Source organism: Pristiophorus japonicus, chromosome 9 (assembly GCF_044704955.1).
Source record: "Pristiophorus japonicus isolate sPriJap1 chromosome 9, sPriJap1.hap1, whole genome shotgun sequence".
Taxonomy (NCBI): Eukaryota; Metazoa; Chordata; class Chondrichthyes; family Pristiophoridae; genus Pristiophorus; species Pristiophorus japonicus.
Genome location: NC_091985.1, coordinates 89,616,644 through 89,634,694, shown reverse-complemented (window position 1 = coordinate 89,634,694; position 18,051 = coordinate 89,616,644). Strand labels below are relative to the sequence as shown.

The 18,051-nt window shown below is 43.4% G+C and overlaps 1 protein-coding gene across 3 annotated transcripts in view; it reads left to right on the top strand.

The window, feature by feature from the left end:
- The window catches only part of psme4b (proteasome activator subunit 4b), a 229,381-nt gene extending 211,660 nt beyond the window's left edge, over nt 1-17,721 (top strand). For all 3 annotated transcript variants that reach the window (XM_070889545.1, XM_070889544.1, XM_070889547.1), the window contains 4 exons: nt 624-786; nt 993-1,126; nt 9,508-9,646; nt 16,719-17,721. In XM_070889545.1, coding sequence (XP_070745646.1) covers nt 624-786; nt 993-1,126; nt 9,508-9,642 — 432 coding nt within the window. In that variant the 3' untranslated portion in view covers nt 9,643-9,646; nt 16,719-17,721. The remainder of the gene's footprint in view (nt 1-623; nt 787-992; nt 1,127-9,507; nt 9,647-16,718) is intronic.
- The last annotated feature ends 330 nt before the right edge of the window (nt 17,722-18,051 follow it).

The following is an 18,051-nucleotide window of genomic DNA, read 5'->3' as shown; positions in this document are numbered from 1 at the left end:
TTCAGCTAATGTTGTCAAGGGGGAGCATGTATGAGGAAAAGGAAGCAGTCAAGGATGGATCGGGCGGGTGGGGGGGGGGGGGGGGGGGGGGGCGGTGGGTGAGGGTGCTCCGGAGGTGGTGATGGAGGGCTCAAAAGAGAAAACATAGCTGGAGACGCTTTGGCAATGTTTGGATGGGTAAAAATGGAATCCAGCAAGAGCAGTCCCATGCTGCGGGAGAGTAGAGAAGAGGTGTTGGAGGAGGATCATGTGATCGACTGTGTTAAAGGCTGCAGAGGAGTTAAGGAAGCACAATGCATTTGTTCAACCACAGAATGCCATTTATAACTTGAGGCTATTTCGTTGCTGATGGGGTAGGAACCTGATTAGAGGGATTCACACGGAGTTGTGGGAGAGGTGGAGGGAAACAGCAATACGTTTAAGGACTTTGCAGAGGTTGCACTTTCAACCATAGGAATATATAGTTGGCAAATTGCTGTACGTGTTGTAGTGAACTAATAAAATATTAATTCTAGGCTTTTTGTAGTGCTGTAGGAAAGGACATGAATGACGCAGGATGGTGTGTTGGACACATTGTGTGAGCAGTGGGTATCAACTGATGAATATCTTTTTACTGCTCACAGACGAGAGAAATGGCTGCTACCACCCTTAGTGGTCTTCTGCAGTGCAACTTCCTGACTATGGATTGCCCCATGCAGCGTCACTTTGAACAGCTCTGCAAGACCAGACTTCCAAAGAAGAGGAAAAGGGACCCAGGTGCAGTGGTGGATACAATTCCTCCAGCAGGTAAAAATTGTGTTTATACAATATCAGAAAATGACTTTCAGCAATTAGTGTAATCATTTAATACTTTGTTACCAAGCATCGTTTGTCTAGAAAGTGAACCTGCAATTAAGTGCAAAAGTTAAAATCTACAATAAGATTATTTTTTATATAAGAAAATTTGACACCATTGACATTCAATTGGTAATACTTTTCACCCACCACTATAGATTTGGTTCGACGACATGCTGGAGTATTGGGACTAAGTGCCTGCATCCTGTCGAGTCCATATGAAGTGCCAACTTGGATGCCACAGCTTCTGATGAACCTCAGTGTTCACCTGAATGATCCACAACCTATAGAGGTAAAAAATAAGCCATTTAAATAAACTACATTCCCTGGCATTGTATTTGTTGTGTATCTGTAAAGCATGCTCCCATGTTCCACCACCAGGGAGCTCATCCCCTGAAGTCCCAAGGGATCCCAGCATCCCTTGGGAGCACTGTATATAAGCCGGCCCCTAAGGCCTGTTCCTCACTCTGGAGTGTCTTATTAAAGACTGAGGTCACTGTTACTTTAACCTCCCTGTGTGCAGCCTCATCTGTGTTAGGAACACAATAACTGGCGACGAGAATACGAATCCAACGCAAAGATGCAGCAAACTGTGGGCATCCTGGAGAAGTTCTCGGAGGATGAGGACTGGGAAGCCTATGTCGAACGGCTAGACCAGTACTTTGTAGCCAACGAGCTGGACGGAGAAGGAAGCATTGCAAAAAGGAGAGCGGTCTTCCTCACGGTCTGCGGGGCACCGACCTACAGCCTCATTAAGAATCTTCTGGCTCTGGTGAAATCCACAGATAAGTCGTATGAGGAGTTGTGTACACTGGTTCAGCAGCGCCATGGTCAAGGTCACCTACGAGGGCACGGTGCACGAACTGCCACTCTGGATTGTCCCGGGCAATGGCCCCACACTGCTTGGAAGGAGCTGGCTGGGCAAAATCCGCTGGAACTGGGATGACATCCGAGCGCTATCACATGTCGATGAGGCCTCATGTACCCAGATTCTGAACAAATTTCCTTCCCTTTTTGAGCCAGGCATTAGAAACTTTTCCGGGGCGAAGGTGCGGATCTACTTGGTCCCAGAGGCACGACCCATTCACCACAAGGCACGAGCGGTACCTCACATGATAGAGAGAGTGGAAATCGAGCTGGACAGGCTGCAACGTGAGGGCATCATCTCCCCAGTGGAATTCAGCGAGTGGGCCAGTCCGATTGTTCCATTACTCAAAAGTGATGGCACGGTCAGGATTTGCGGCGATTATAAAGTAACTATTAATCGTTTCTCGCTACAGGACCAATACCCACTTCCTAAGGCAGACGACCTATTTGCGACGCTGGTAGGAGGCAAGACGTTCACCAAGCTCGACCTGACTTCGGCCTACATGATGCAGGAACTGGAGGAGTCTTCGAAGGGCCTCACCTGCATCAACACGCACAAGGGACTGTTCATCTACAACAGATGCCCATTTGGAATTCGGTCAGCTGCAGCGATCTTCCAGAGAAACATGGAGAGCCTACTCAAGTCGGTACCGCACACGGTGGTCTTTCAGGACGACATATTGGTCACTGGTCGGGACACCGCCGAGCACCTACAAAACCTGGAGGAGGTCCTCCAGCGACTGGATCGCATAGGGCTGCGGCTGAAGAAGTCGAAATGCATCTTCATGGCAACAGAAGTGGAGTTTTTGGGGAGAAAGATCGCGGCGGACAGCATTCAGCCCACAGACGCCAAGAAAAAGGCTATCAGGAACGCGCCCAGGCCACAGAACGTCATGGAGCTGCGGTCGTTCCTGGGACGACTCCAACTATTTTGGTAACATCCTACTGGGGTTAAGCACCCTTTTAGAACCCCTACATATGCTATTGCACAAAGGTGAGAACTGGGTATGAGGAAATAAACCAAATAATTGCTTTTGAGAAAGCCAGAAACATTTTATGCTCCAACAAGCTGCTTGTATAACCCGTGTAAAAGACTTGTGCTAGCATGTGACGCGTCGTCATACGGAGTCGGGTGTGTATTATAACAAGCTAACGTTGCAGGGAAGTTGCTTGTCTAAGGCCGAGAGGGCCGACAGCATGATTGAGAAAGAGGCATTAGCGTGTGTGTGTTCAGGGTAAAGAAAATGCATCAGTACCTGTTTGGCCTCAAATTTGAGCTGGAAACCGATCACAAGCCCCTCACATCCCTGTTCGCTGAAAATAAGGGGATAAATACTAATGCCTCAGCCCGCATACAAAGGTGGGCACTCGCGCTATCCGCGTATAACCAAACCATCCGCCACAGGCCAGGCACCGAGAACTGTACGGATGCTCTCAGTCGGCTACCATTGCTCACCACGGGGGTGGAAATGGCGCAGCCTGCAAACTTGTTGATGGTCATGGAAGCATTTGAAAATGATAAAACACCTGTCACAACCCGCCAGATTAGGACTTGGACCAGCCAAAATCCTGTGCTGTCCCTAGTTAAAAAAAACTATGTACTGCATGGGAGCTGGGCCAGCATCCCCATTGAAATGCAAGAGCCAATCAAGCCGTTCCAGCGGCGAAAGGACGAGCTGTCGATTCAGACAGACTGTCTGCTTGTGGGGTAACCGCGTAGTGCTACTAAAAAAGGGCAGAGAGATGTTCATCTCGGATCTCCACAGTACACACCCGGGTATAGTAATGAAAGCGATAGCCAGATCCCATGTGTGGTGGCCCAGTATCCACTCTGACTTAGAGTCCTGTGTACGGCAATGCAACGTATGTGCTCAGTTGAGCAATGCGCCCAGAGAGGCACCACTAACTTTGTGGTCGAGGATCCATGTCGACTATGCGGGCCCGTTTCTCGGTAAAATGTTCCTGGTGGTGGTGGATGCTTTTTCAAAATGGATTGAATGTGAAATAATGTCGGGAAGCACCGCCATCGCCACCGGCACCATTGAAAGCCTGAGGGCCATGTTTGCCACCCACGACCTGCCTGACATATACTGGTCAGTGACAACGGGCCATGTTTCACCAGTGCCGAATTTAAAGAATTCATGACCCGCAATGGGATCAAGCATGTCACCTCTGCCCCGTTTAAACCAGCCTCCAATGGGCAGGCAGAGCGGGCAGTGCAAACAGAGCCTTAAATGAGTTACAGAAGGCTCACTCCAAACCCGCCTGTCCCGAGTACTGCTCAGCTACCGCACGAGACCCCACTCGCTCACAGGGGTGCCCCCGGCTGAGCTACTCATGAAAAGGACACTTAAAACCAGAATCTCGCTGGTTCACCCCAACCTGCATGATCAGGTAGAGAGCAGGCGGCAGCAACAAAATGTAAACTATGTTCACGCCGCTGTGTCACGGGAAATTGATCTGAATGACCCTGTGTATGTGCTAAACTATGGACATGGTCCCAAGTGGATCGCGGGTACAGTGATCGCTGAAGAAGGGAGTAGGGTGATTGTAGTCAAACTAGACAATGGACAAATTTGCAGAAAGCACCTGGACCAAACGAGGCTGCGGTTCACAGACTGCCCTGAACAACCCACAGCAGACACCACCTTTTTCAAGCCCACAACACACACTCAAAGGATCAACGACACCACCCGGACCAGGGAATTGAACCCATCACGCCCAACAGCCCAGCAAGGCCAGGCTCACCCAGCAGCCCTGCAGGGCCAACAACACGCCAGCCCAGCGAGGGCACAGCCAACACACCAGAACAGACATTTGTACCGAGTTGGTCCACCAGGGAAAGAAAGGCTCCCGACCGCCTCACCTTGTAAATAGTTTTCACACTTTCTTTGGGGGGTGGGGGAACGGAGTGATGTTGTGTATCTGTAAAGCATGCACTCCCATGTTCCGCTACCAGGGAGCTCATCCCCTGAAGTCCCAAGGGATCCCAGCATCCCTTGGGAGCACTGTATATAAGCTGGCCACTAAGGCCTGCTCCTCAGAGTGTCTTATTAAAGACTGAGGTCACTGTTACTTTAACCTCCCTGTGTGCAGCCTCATCTGTGTTAGGAACACACTGGTATTGGTGGCCAAATTGTGAATGTGGTGATTTATTTGGTCATAAAATAAGCCAATTAAAAATACAAAATTACCTATCTGAAATCCTGAGTAAGAACTGAAACTGCACATACCATTCATATTGCCTAATATTGTGTTGTACAAGGATAGATAAAATAACCTAGATTTTCTGATATGGGTGAATGTTGCATCAGAATAATTTGAACTTGATGTTATATTGGTCTGAATGGGAGTGTGCCGTTTTACCCAGTTTTGTAGTGTGCATATTATCATCATGCGTAGCTTCAGGTGCAGCTTTGGATGTATGTAAGGATCACAGTCGTGAAGGCAACAGAAAATGGCATGTCAATTAAATTTAGAAGTAGAGAGACAATTAAAGGGAAATGAGAAAATTAGGCAGCAACATTTCTTACAGCATGAGGAAAGACACAAGGCATTTCAAATCTTGACGGGCTTTACCAAGGTTCAAGGGGTGGGCAAAGGAAATCCAAGGTGCAGGTGAGTCTGCAGAGAAGTAAAAGCAGCCTAGCACCAATCCCTAATGGAGATGGTACTGTGGTAGTTGCAATGGGGGTTGCCCTCGCTGCTCACTTCACACCACATCCTCCCATAGGTCAGCATTATAGCATGCCTGCAAGGAGATTTTGCCAAGTTTCAGGCTAACTGCTTTGTCACTGAACATGCCAGCCCTATGCTGCATGGTAGCAGTAAATGTTCTTGCAGAAGATGGTACAACTCTGCTGCTTCTTTGATGACCTGGATCTGTAGTTCCCTGCAGTCATTGTTAAGTAGGTGTGCCAGCCCCTGTGGGTGATGGCCTCTTACCCAATGTGTGCTCAATCAAGGTACACTAGCTGTTGATCAACATATGTTTTCTGTCCTGCAGTACCTTTGAGAGCATGACATTACTGTGATTGTAATGTAGAATGCTATCTGAAAAGCACCACAGTTAATCATTTACTTTTATTAGGGACACCATCCAGTATGCTTTTCAGACGTCTTGAGAATAGGAGCCTGTAGCCATCTGTCACAGCGGCATATATTTATCGCTGTCTGCAGGTGAGAGTACTGGTGGGTAAACACACACAGCATGTTTTGTGCAACCTGACCCACCTGGTATTCCTCCATGTCAGATAGGGAAATTCCCATTTGGAAACCCATTTGCTGGGTGGCAAAAATAAATGTAGAATAATTAATGCAATATCTCACGAAAACCTAAACTACAGCAAAAAAAAATTAAAATGAAGAAAAATAGTTCAGAATTGACTGAAATATACCTTTTCTATACCATTATCTCAACCCTGGATTTCCATTTCATGCCAGAACTTTGGGTAATGGTGTGTAGTAGAATCCCATCTCCAAATTAATGCTTAAATAAAGATTCATCAGAATTCATCAACTGAATCACCTTTATCCTCAAAGAATTCCAATAAACTTGATTTGCTGTTTTTAAATCCACATTAGTGTGGAATTATTGGCTTAATATTTTCATTCTCATTAAACCAATTGAATTGTTACCTTTAACAAGGCCATCTCTGATTCCTTCTGCATCTGTCACACCGTCCATATCTCTCTGCCCACTTCCACTGACCTCGTTCTCTGCACATGGAAAAATCTTTCCCACTCTCACTGCAGCTCTCTGCAACATTTCCCCACTCGCTCTGTTCTGGTTCTCTGACCCATACTTCATCTGTTGACTTGTGCAACAGCAACCTTGGTTCATCCTTTGATACATTTGTTCCCACTAACTCCTTCATGGTCTCCTGGTACAGTTCCCACCTCTAGATTCTCTTGTCCGAAGTCTTCAGTGAACCGGCTGCAAGACTGACCTGGCTAATCACCGTTCAATCCAAGTGCTTCTCCGTGACCAGCTGCCTCCTTTGACTCTCCCACCCCTTCCATTCTCACTTTTAATGTTAAATACAATGACCTTAAGGCCATCATCATCTCGAGGATTGAGACTAGTGGCACAGTTGACCGCTACACCCCAAACCCCCCCTAGATTATCCCTCACGTTCCTGACTCTACTCCTCTCCTCTTTTCCTAGCCTCAGCACTCACCATCTTTTCTGAGACCCACCTCTTCTTCTATGATTTCCTCCAATCAAACTTTTGACTATTTGACTACCTTTCCTTTCCCATGCTTACTGACATCAAAATGACTTTCTTTGCACTGGCACCATTCCCCTGCACCTCAAAACTATCATCAGCTTTCTACTCAAAAAAAAAAAACCTGACCCTTAATCGCTGTATCACCTCCACTGCCACCCATCCTCGAACCATCATTTCCTTCCTAAGATCAAGCAAACGATTGGCACCCAGCCCCCTGCTCATTTCTCTCTCAATTACCAGTTCAAATCCTTTCAGCTGCTTTCCACCCTGCCACATCACTGAGACAATGGTGGTCAAAGTCACCAGTGATATCTTGTAGGATTTTTCCTAACTTTTCCATGGTTTTTGATGTAGTCAGCCATTCCAGCCTGCTCCACCTTCTCTCCTCTGTAGTGTGCTTCAACTGGAATGCCCTTGATTGGTTCCACAACTACTTGTCCTAATTTAGCCACCACATCTTCAGTAATATCTTGTCCTACTACAAATTGTTCCATCCTTGGACCTCCTATTTTTTTTAAACATTTTTTTAAAAATTGTTCACGGGATGTGGGCATCGCTGGCAGGGCTAGAATTTATTGCCCATCCCTAATTGTCCTTGAGAAGATGGTGGTGAGCCGCCGCCTTGAACCACTGCAGTCTGTGTGGTGAAGATACTCTCACAATGCTGTTAGGGAGGGAGTTCCAGCATTTTGATCTAACAATGATGAAGGAACGGCGATATACTTCCAAGTCAGGATGGTGTGTGACTTGGAGGGGAACTTGGGAGGTGGTGGTGTTCTCATGCGCCTGCTGCCCTTATCCTTCTAGATGGTAGAGGTCGTGGGTTTGGGAGGTGCTGGCGAAGAAGCCTTGGTGAGTTGCTGCTGTGCATCTTGTAGATGGTACACATTGCAGCCACGGTGCACCAGTGGTGGAGGGAGTGAATGTTTCAGGTGGTAGATGGGGTGCCAATCAAGCGGGCTTTGTTCAGGATGGTGTCGAGCTTCTTGTGTGTTGTTGGAGTTGCACTCATCCAGGCAAGTGGAGAGTATTCCATAACACTCCTGACTTGTGCCTTCTAGATGGTGAAAAGGCTTTGGGGAGTCGGGAAGTGAGCCACTCGCTGCAGAATACCCAGCCTCTGACCTGCTCTTGTTGCCACAGTATTTATGTGGCTGGTCCAATTAAGTTTCTGGTCAATGGTGACCCCAGGATGTTGATGGTGGGGTATTCGGTGATGGTAAAGCTGTTGAATGTCAAGGATATGTTGCCCTTTAGCACAGGGTCAATTTCTGTTGTACACTGTTGACATCCAGCACCATCTCTCCACAACGACGTTGATGATGCCAAACTCTTCTCAGACATCATGTTGTGGGTAAGACAGAACTTAATTTGAACATTGGGACTGAGTTGAGTTTCAAAAACCATACCAAGACTGATTCCTTCCACCTCCCAATATTATTGTTCTCTGCCTCACACCCACTGCCTCTGAAACCCTATTCCACACTTTTGTAACTTCCATGCTTGATTTCTCTCGTGCCCTCTTTGCTGAGCTCCATGCTGCAGCTGAAGCACACTCCATTTCTCAAACTCAGTGCATCTCTTGCTTCTTATAACATAAATTTTTCAGAATGTGCTTTTTGTACCTTGTTTAATCAGTAAGGAAAGAATTAGAGCACGAATGTGCACCACCATTTGTTTGGAAGAATGCAGATTTTATACTTCACTCTTTGCTACATATCATTCCCCAAATTTTCTGCACCAGACCATCCTGTGGCATGTCCGATTAGTTAATTTTCCTGCACCCATCAGCTCAAAACAAAATTGCCCCGTAAGTTGCTGGATGTGCGAGTGGATAACTGATGAGTGAGTGCAAGAGGGCATCTGGGGCCTTGGTGAATGATGGGACAAGCAGTGTATCTCCTTAACCAATGAAATTTAAGGATTGAGAAAGAAGCACAGGAAAGGCTGAGAAGGAGGGTGAATTAGAGGGAAAGAAAGATTGAATTAAAGGAGAGAGACAAAAGAGACACAAAGGAAAAGTAAGATTTTAAAATAAAATAAAGTTTGATGTTTTAGAAATCTCCCAACAACAATTCACTACCTGAAGGAATGAGGCGCCACACTTTTAATTGTTTACTTTTTGGGCCACAGAAACTAGCTGATTGGCAGTCATTAACAATTATCACGTAGTTAAAAGGGTACATACATTATTTAATTATTAGACTTAAGTTTCTGTGGCATGTTTAATGGGAATTTAATGTGCAAATGCAGCAACTTAATGAAACTCATGGGGAAGTTAAGGGCGAGATGCCGTTTTCGCAAAGTGAGAGGCACCGATGGTCCAGCAAATTGTGATGATGCTCAATTCACAGGATATCTCTTCCTTGCCACAAGTGGTTGGCCGATTTGCACATTAATAACCGAGCACGTCGTTCAGATGCTGTTATTTTTTCAGCAAATTCAGCACATAATTGTTTTTCAATTACTGCATAGATTGAGATACTTGCTGATTCATTTTTGTTCTACTTTGTTCATAAGAATCTACATTTATAAATTCCACTGAGGTGTTTTAAAATTCTGTTTTGTTTTATAGCTGACTGTGAAGAAAACATTATCTAATTTCCGAAGAACTCACCATGATAACTGGCAAGAACATAAACAGCAGTTCACAGATGATCAGTTAGTGATAATTGCAGACCTCCTTGTATCACCATGTTATTATGCCTGAGGAGGTATAACTGCTATTGAAATCAAATATTTACAAAATACAATATTTGTCTTGTCCTGTTATCACCTTTTAGTTTATTGCTGATACACAGATTACAAATGAGAAAGTGCTGTGTTTTTTGGAAGGAGTGGGTTGGGTTTCAAGATTATATTTTGGATATTCCTGTGTATTGTGCATAGTTTTGGAGCATTACGATGCCATATTACATTTGGAATAACAGTTGGTCTGGAGTGGGGCATGGCTCTCACACAATGAAGAAGCATTGATATAAAACTATAAAAGCTGAGCTGAAGTGATTTTACTTAAGTCACCTGAACTCCAAAGTTGTGTTGCAAAGCACAACTTAAGTTAGTGTAACTGTTAAATTGTATAACTTGCACATGTTTTGTAAAATAATCTACAGGTGCTGGGGAGATGATACCTGTCACAGAATGTCATGTTACAAATGTCAGTGGGTGAAAGCAAGATTTAATTGATGCATGAATTATAACTCCATTTTAGGATTTTATCTTTCTTTTTATGATTTTATGTTTTGACTTCCTCTTTCCTCCTCTCCCCAAACTGATTACTGTTTGAATTCTGTCTTGGAGTAGATAATTAATGTAATTGTTTTTGCCTATACTGGGAAAGTAATAATATTCCCACCTTTTTTGATGAGTGCTCCCGGGTCAGGTATAATGTGCATTTGTTGTAGGGTAGAGTTTCCTCTCTCAGGCTATAGAATAAAGGAGGTAAGGTTACTTTCAGTACAGAGAAATCTCCCCCTCCCTCTTTTTTGAAAGACATCTCCAACCTACTGAATAATATTGTCACTTGTAGTGCATTTTTGGCTTCACTGATGCTGAAGTTTTAGGGGCTAAATCTGTGATGATTACAACAGTGATGTGCATGTGAGCCAACAGTTCGAATTGGACTGAGGACATTTCTGTAAATGCGAAAATCACGTATGACTGTATACTGCTGTATACTCATGTGTTTTCCAAGATTGTGCATCACTGGATTAGCTTCCAAAGCTTGTTCAAAGGACGTGTTTGCATTAAAATCAATAAAATACTGCCAGGATATGTCTAGGCTGTGTCATGGGAGTGGCTCGAGAGGGCAGTGAAGACTTAAAAAATGCTGGTCTCCATGAAACCTAAATTAAATGACAAAATTAAGGATATTTTCTGATAGGTTGGAGAGATGTGAGCTGGTACTTTGTACAGAAAGACAAATTAGAGAGGTGTACATTAACAATAAAATCATAATTGTAGGAGACTTTCCATTATCTAAAAATAGACTGGGATAGGGAATATTTTGTGGTGAGGAAAGGGAGTTTCTTTTTTTTAGTGCTCAGACAATATGTTGCTGCTCCTACAAGGAAGGAAGCATTACTTGACCAGATTCTAGGTAATGAAGGAGAGAAAGTAGAGGATCATTGGGAAAATGGTGACCACAGTGTAATTAGGTTCCATGAAAAATAGAAAGAGAAAACGGTGTCGACGAGGATACTTGACCGGCAAAATAAAACAAATTATAATTAAATAAAAAGGGATCGTGCTCAGATTAAATGGAAAGAAAACTGACACATACATCAACAATGAGAAATATTTGAACAGGAGATGAAAAAGGTATGAATTAAGTATATTCCTGTAAAGAAAAAGAAAAAATGGGATCATGATTCAATAGAGATATTGGGTACTAAAATTCAGTACTAAAAAAATATTTAGCAGATAATAAAGAAAGCTGGGACAAATATAAAGAATATAGGAAAGCTAGAGAAAAGGTGATCAGAAAGTCAAGAAGGTGTATGAAAACCAATTCGTCTTTTAAAAAATAAAATAAAAGCAGTAAAATTACTTTTTATAGGTAGGTTAATAGCAAGAGGATAGACGAGTTGGGGTGGGACCACTAAGAGATGAAAGGATGTAGGCCTGTAATGCAGCATGAGGCAATGAGATAAATAAGTACTTGTCACAGGTTTCACAGAGGAGGTGGGTATTGAGATTGTAAAACTACCAGAGATGGGGGTAGAACAGTTAGTGGAAGATACAACCAAAAACAAGGTACTAAAGAAGTTACTCAAATTTAAGATAGATAAATCACTGGGACCTGATGATTTATATCCAAGTATCCGGAGGGATGCTAAGCTAGAATTAGCAGAGGCCCTGACTAACTTTGCAGAATTCGGTGGAAATGAAAATTCTGCCAGAGAATGGAATGACCCTTTCCAAAAAAATGGGATATAGCAAGAAATTATAGGTTAATTATTCTTACTTGATTTCTACTTTGATTTCTAATGGACACATTGGCCCCAAGTTTCCACACGCGGCAAAACAGGCGCCCCTCCGAGCTGGGCGCCCGTTTTTCGTGCCGAAAACGGCGCCTGAAAAAAAAAAGCGCGCTATTCTCGAGCGCTTTGCAGCTCGATATCAGCTTGGCGCGGAGCCTACCACTCGCGCCGATTTTGTAAGTAGGAGGGGGCGGGTACCATTTAAATGAGTTTTTTTTCGTGCCGGCAACCCTGCGCGTGCACGTTGGAGCGTTCGCGCACGCGCAGTGTGAAGGAAACATTGGCACTCGGCCATTTTTGTAGTTCTTTGCAGCTGTTCAATTTTTTTATCATTTTTTAATAAAACCACATTGCCCTTCCATGATCAGCACTGAGGCTTCTTCCAGCAGTGAGAAGGCTGCAGGAAGCCTCAGAAGTTGAGGCAGCCGTTTCCCGACGGGCCCGACCCACGGCAGGGGGGCCCTCCCCCCACCCGCCATCGGGAATGGCTGCCTCAACTTCTGAGGCTTCCTGCAGCCTCCCCCCCCCCCCCCCCCCACTGCCGGCGGGAACGGCTACTGCCGGCGGTCGGTCGAGTCCTCACTGCGTTTCCCCCCCCCCCCGCGGGAACGGCTGCCTCCTCCCTACCTTTCTCCCCCCCCCCCCCTCTGCCGTCGGGAACGGCTGCCTCAACTTGTGAGGCTTCCTGCAGCATTCTCCCTGCCTGAAGCACTTTCACACAGGTAGGAACATGGTTTATTTAATCTTTTCTTTGCTTATAAATTTTTATTCAGGTTGGATTTATTTGTATAATATTTGTATAAGTATAACTGAGGATTTATTGTAGAATTTAATGACTTCCCTCCCCCCCCCCCCCCACCTCGTTCTGGACGCCTAATTTGTAACCTGCGCCTGATTTTTTAATGTGTAGAACAGGTTTTTTCACGCCTACAAAAATCTTCACTTGCTCCATTCTAAGTTAGTTTGGAGTACGTTTTCACTGTGGAAACTTTCAAATCAGGCGTCAGTGGCCGGACACGCCCCCTTTTGAAAAGAAAATTCTGTTCAAAAGTGAAACTGTTCTAAATGACTAGAACTGCAGAAAACTTAAATGTGGAGAATTGCGATTTCTAAGATACTCCGTTCTCCATCAGTTGCTCCTAAAAATCAGGAGCAAATCATGTGGAAACTTGGGCCCTATATCCTTAAACAAACTTCTAGAATTATTTGTGAAGAGATAACTGGATGATAAATAAAAGCAATGCAATGGATGTGGGTTATATGGATTTTTAAAATAATTGATATGATACCAGATGAGAGACCATGCAAAGATAATTGTACATAAAGGTAAAGTGAATTTGACCACATGGATATGTTTGGACCGAAGAACGGAAAGGATTATGGGTAAAGGGAGCACTTCTTAGACTTCAAAGTTGTGCCTGTGCGTGCTTTCAAATCCATCCGTGGCCTTGCCCCTCTCTATCTCTGTAACCTTGTCGAGCCCTACAACCCTCAGATATCTGTGCTCCTCCAATTCTGGCTTCTTGCACATCCACCATTGGCGACTGTGCCTTCAGCTGCCTAGGCACTAAACTCTGGAATTCCTTCCCGAAACCCCTCTTTCCTCCTAAAAACCTAGCTCTTTGACTAACCTTTTGGTCATCTGCTCTAATATCTTCTTATAAGAACATAAGAATTAGGGGCAGGAGTAGGCCATTCGGCCCCTCGAGCCTGACCCGCCATTCAATGAGATCATGGCTGATCATCTACCTCAACTCCACTTTCCTGCATTATCCCCATATCCCTTGATTCCCTTAATATCCAAAAATCTATCAATCTCTGTTCTTGAATATACTCAAAAGACTGAGCCTCCACAGCCCTCTGGGGTAGAGAATTCCAAAGATTCACCACCCTCTGAATGAAGACTTTTCTCCTCATCTCCGTCTTAAATAGCCTACCCCTTATTCTGAGACTGACCCCCCCACCGGTTCTAGACTCCTCATCCAGAGAAAACATTCTCCCTGCACTTACCCTGTCAAGCCCTGTAAGAATTGTGTATGTTTCAAAGAGATCACCTCTTGTTCTTGTAAACTAGAGAATATAGGCCTAGTCTACTAAATCTCTCCTCATAGGACAATATCCCCCCCACCCCCCATCTCTGGAATCAGTCTGGTGTACCTTTGTTGCACTTCCTCAATGGCAAGTATATCCTACTTTAGGTAAGGAGACCAAAACTGTACACACTACTCCAGATGCAATCTCACCAGGGCCCTGTATAATTACAGTAAGACATCTTTACTCATACTCAAATCCTCTTGTAATAAAGGCCAACATACCATTTGCTTTCTTAATTGCTTGCTGTACCTGCAAGTTAACTGTCACTGATTCATGTACAAGGACACCAACATTTCCCAATCTCTCACCATTTAAAAAATACTCTGCTTTTCTATTTTTCCTACCAAAGTGGATAACTTCACAATTTTCCACATTATATTCCATTTGCCATGTTCTTGCATATTCACTTAGCCTGTCGATATGCCCTTAGTTTCTTTGCATCCTCCTGACAACTTACATTCCCACCTAGCTTTGTATCATCACTTGGATATATTACATTTGGCCCTCTCATCCAAATCAGTGATATAGATTGTGAATAGCTGGGGCCCAAGCACCGATCCTTGCGGCACCCCACGTTACAGTTTACCAACCCGAAAATGGCCCCTTTATTCCTACTCTCTTTTCTATCCGTTAACCAATCCTCAATGCATGCTAGTATATTACCCCAATCCCATGTGCCCTAATTTTGTTTAATAACCTCTTGTGGCACCTTATCGAATGCCTTCTGAAAATCCAAATACACCACATCCACTGCCCCCCCCCCCACTTATCTGTTGCTAGTTACAACCTTAAAAAACACTCTTAACAGATTTGTCAAATATGATTTCCCTTTCAGAACTCTGCCCAATCCTATTAGTATTTTCTAAGTGCCCTGTTGCCACTTCCTTAATAATAGATTCTCGCATTTTCCCTACTAATGTCACTCTAACTGGTCTGTAATTTCCAGTTTTCTCCCGCCCTCCTCTTTTAAATAGTGGGGTTATATTTGCTACCTTCCAACCTGCGGGAACCATTCTGGAATCTATGGAATTTTGGAAGATGACAAACCAATGCATCCACTATCTCTATAGTTACCTCTTTCAAAACCCCTGGATGTAGGCCATCGGGTCCAGGGGATTTATCGGCTTTCAGTCCCATTAATTTCTCCAGTATTTTTTTTTACTAATACTAATTTATTTCAGTGCCACATTTTCGCTAGCTACTTGGTGCTCTACTATTTCCGGGAGGTTTTTTTGGGTCTTCTGTGAAGACAGACACAAAGTATTTGTTTAATTTCTCTGCCATTTCCTGAGTCCCCATTATAATTTTTCCTGTCTCAGCCTGGAGGGGACCCACATTTACTTTTGCTGATCTTTTCCTTTTTACATACCTATAGAAGCTTTTGTTGTCTGTTTTTATGTCTCTCGCTAGTTTACACTCATATTCTAATTTCCCTTTCTTTATCAATTTCTTGGTCCTCCTTTGTTGAATTCTAAAATCCTCAGGCTTACTGCTCTTTTTGGCAACATTATAAGCCTCTTCCTTTGATCTAATACTATCTTTAACTTCTCTTTTGTGGCTCGGTGTCAAATTTTGTTTGATAAAGCCTCCTATGGAAACGCCTTGGGACACTTTACTATGTTAAAGGCGCTATATAAATTCAAATTGTTCTGTTTTTGAGTAATGTTTCACGGGGAGTGCTGATAATTAGTGTATATATACAAGTAGTCTCGATTTGGTAATAGCACACTTTGCTGGTGACACCAAATGGGAAGCGGAGTGGGAATGGAAAATTGTGACGAGGATTATGAATAACTGCAGCAGGACATCGATAGGCCAGCAGGATGGACAGATAAGTGGCAGATGCAGTTCAATGAAGTAATACCTTTTGGAATTAATAGGGGAACAAAGTACACCTTAAATGTTAAGATTTTAAATAGAGCAGATGCATTCAAGGTGGCAGTGCAAATAGATAAGGCCATAAAAAAGGAAACCTGATGCTTGGTTGTGTGTCTAAAGACAAAGGAGATATTGTTGAGCTTGTGCTAACTCTTAGGCTGCATTGGATTATTGTATGCAGTTTTGGGCACCCCCTTATAGGAAGGATATAAAAGCAATGGAAAAGATACTATATCGATTCACTGGAATGTTAGCAGGGGTGAAGGTTCAAGTTATGAAGAGTTCAAGACTTGAGAAGTTGGTCCTTTTTCATTAGAGTTGAGAAAATTGAGGGGTAACCTGATAGAGGTTGCGATTCCTCAGACCAGCTCCCTCATCTGCACTGATCCTGTGGATTTACCTTTCACCCTATCTTGGCTCCCTGATCTTCACTGTTCTTGGTTCTTGGGTTTCACTCCCACTATTTCTCCTTTGCTGGTCCACTGGTGCAAACTGCTAACGCCAGGAGCACTGCACCTCCGTTGAACCCCGGAATCAACCGCTGGCTCATGCAAAAAGCCAAAATACTGCGGATGCTGGAAATCTGAAATAAAACAGAAAATGCTGGAAATACTCAGCAGGTCAGGCAGCATCTGTGGAGAGAGAAACCGTTGACCTTTCAAGTCAATGACAAAATGTGGAGGAACATGTTGAGTTGGGAAATAAAGGGGGAGAGGAGAATAGAGCAAACATTATATTTCTGCTCCAACTTTAAGTCTGACCTGGTTGTCTTTGACATTTGGAATCGGACCAATTTAGATCTCACCACGTTTTTCCCTTTTTCTTCTCCTAGACAGTAGTACTGTTGACACTAATGGAAAGGAGTGTTGGTGCTACCACTAACGAACAATGGAGAACATTTGTTTTGTACATATACCTGAGAATCCCATTAACCGTATAAATCTTCTGAAGACCCAAGAAGCTTCAAATACTAAATTTTTGTTCCTTTAAAGATATGCAGATTTTTTTTCAGTCAAAATACATAGGAATTCACAACAGCAGAAATTGTGTATGTATGTAAATGTGTTTAGTAGAATTTTCACTAAGTTTCTAATATATAGACAGTAGTTTTTTGCTTACTTACAGAAATATTGTAATTAAACAAAAATCACTCTGCTGAATTTGTAAAATTCTTGTACAGTTTTTGCTCGAAACATCCTCAATTTCTTGACTGCTCTTATGACAGCTCCTCTGGCTATTTAATTGACATATTTCATAACTGTTATATGTAGAGCTGTAAAAGAACTGTAAAAACTGTAGAAACTGGAGACGAGCTAATACATTTGTACAAAATGTAATCTTTAAAGATGTGGTGTTGCGATATTTGTTGTTGAACTTCATTTGTAGATGCAATGGTGTGAACTTAATAGTGGTTTTGTCTTCAGATCATGTGCTTTACTCATGGTTCTAGGGTTTATGCTTTCAAGAGTGCATTTTAGCCCTCAGTTTTGCTAAACTTTATAAAGTTTATCATGCTGCTGGACTTAGTGTGTTTACAATAATTTTAATGTGTCTCGATATCCAGTCTTTTTATCCAATTCTGTTACCTTTATTTGCTTTCTCCGATTGCTGAGCATTTATTAAAATATATGATGCCGGCATCAAATGTACTATTCTTTGTTGGACAATTAGTATGATGATAAACCATGGGTAAACGGTCAGATCATATTACTGTGTGAGTACTCATGAGAGCATGTTAAAGACTTAACCACTATATAGGTTAGTGCCAAAAAGAAGTGGTTTTAGATGTACTATTTGGTTATTTTAAAGCCAATAAATGGATTGTTTGTAACAAATTTGCATTGTTTTGTGAGTGTGTGTGTGTGTAACAATCTTATTTTTTAAATGTGTGTATATATACATAGTACAAATTCTGTCGGAAGACTAAATGCTTCCTTATTCCTTCAATCTTCACATATGATTAGGAAAATCACTCCGGAAGATATTTCAGTCTTTTGCTCTGATGTAAAGACTGCCCGTTGTCCGAAGCAGTCATCTTTGGCCCCCACTACAAAATCCGTACCTTGCAGTACTGATTCCATCCTCCTTCCCTGTCACAAATTGACCAGACTGTTCGCCACCTCAGCATCCTATTTGATCCCAAGCTGAGCTTCCGACCCCGTAGC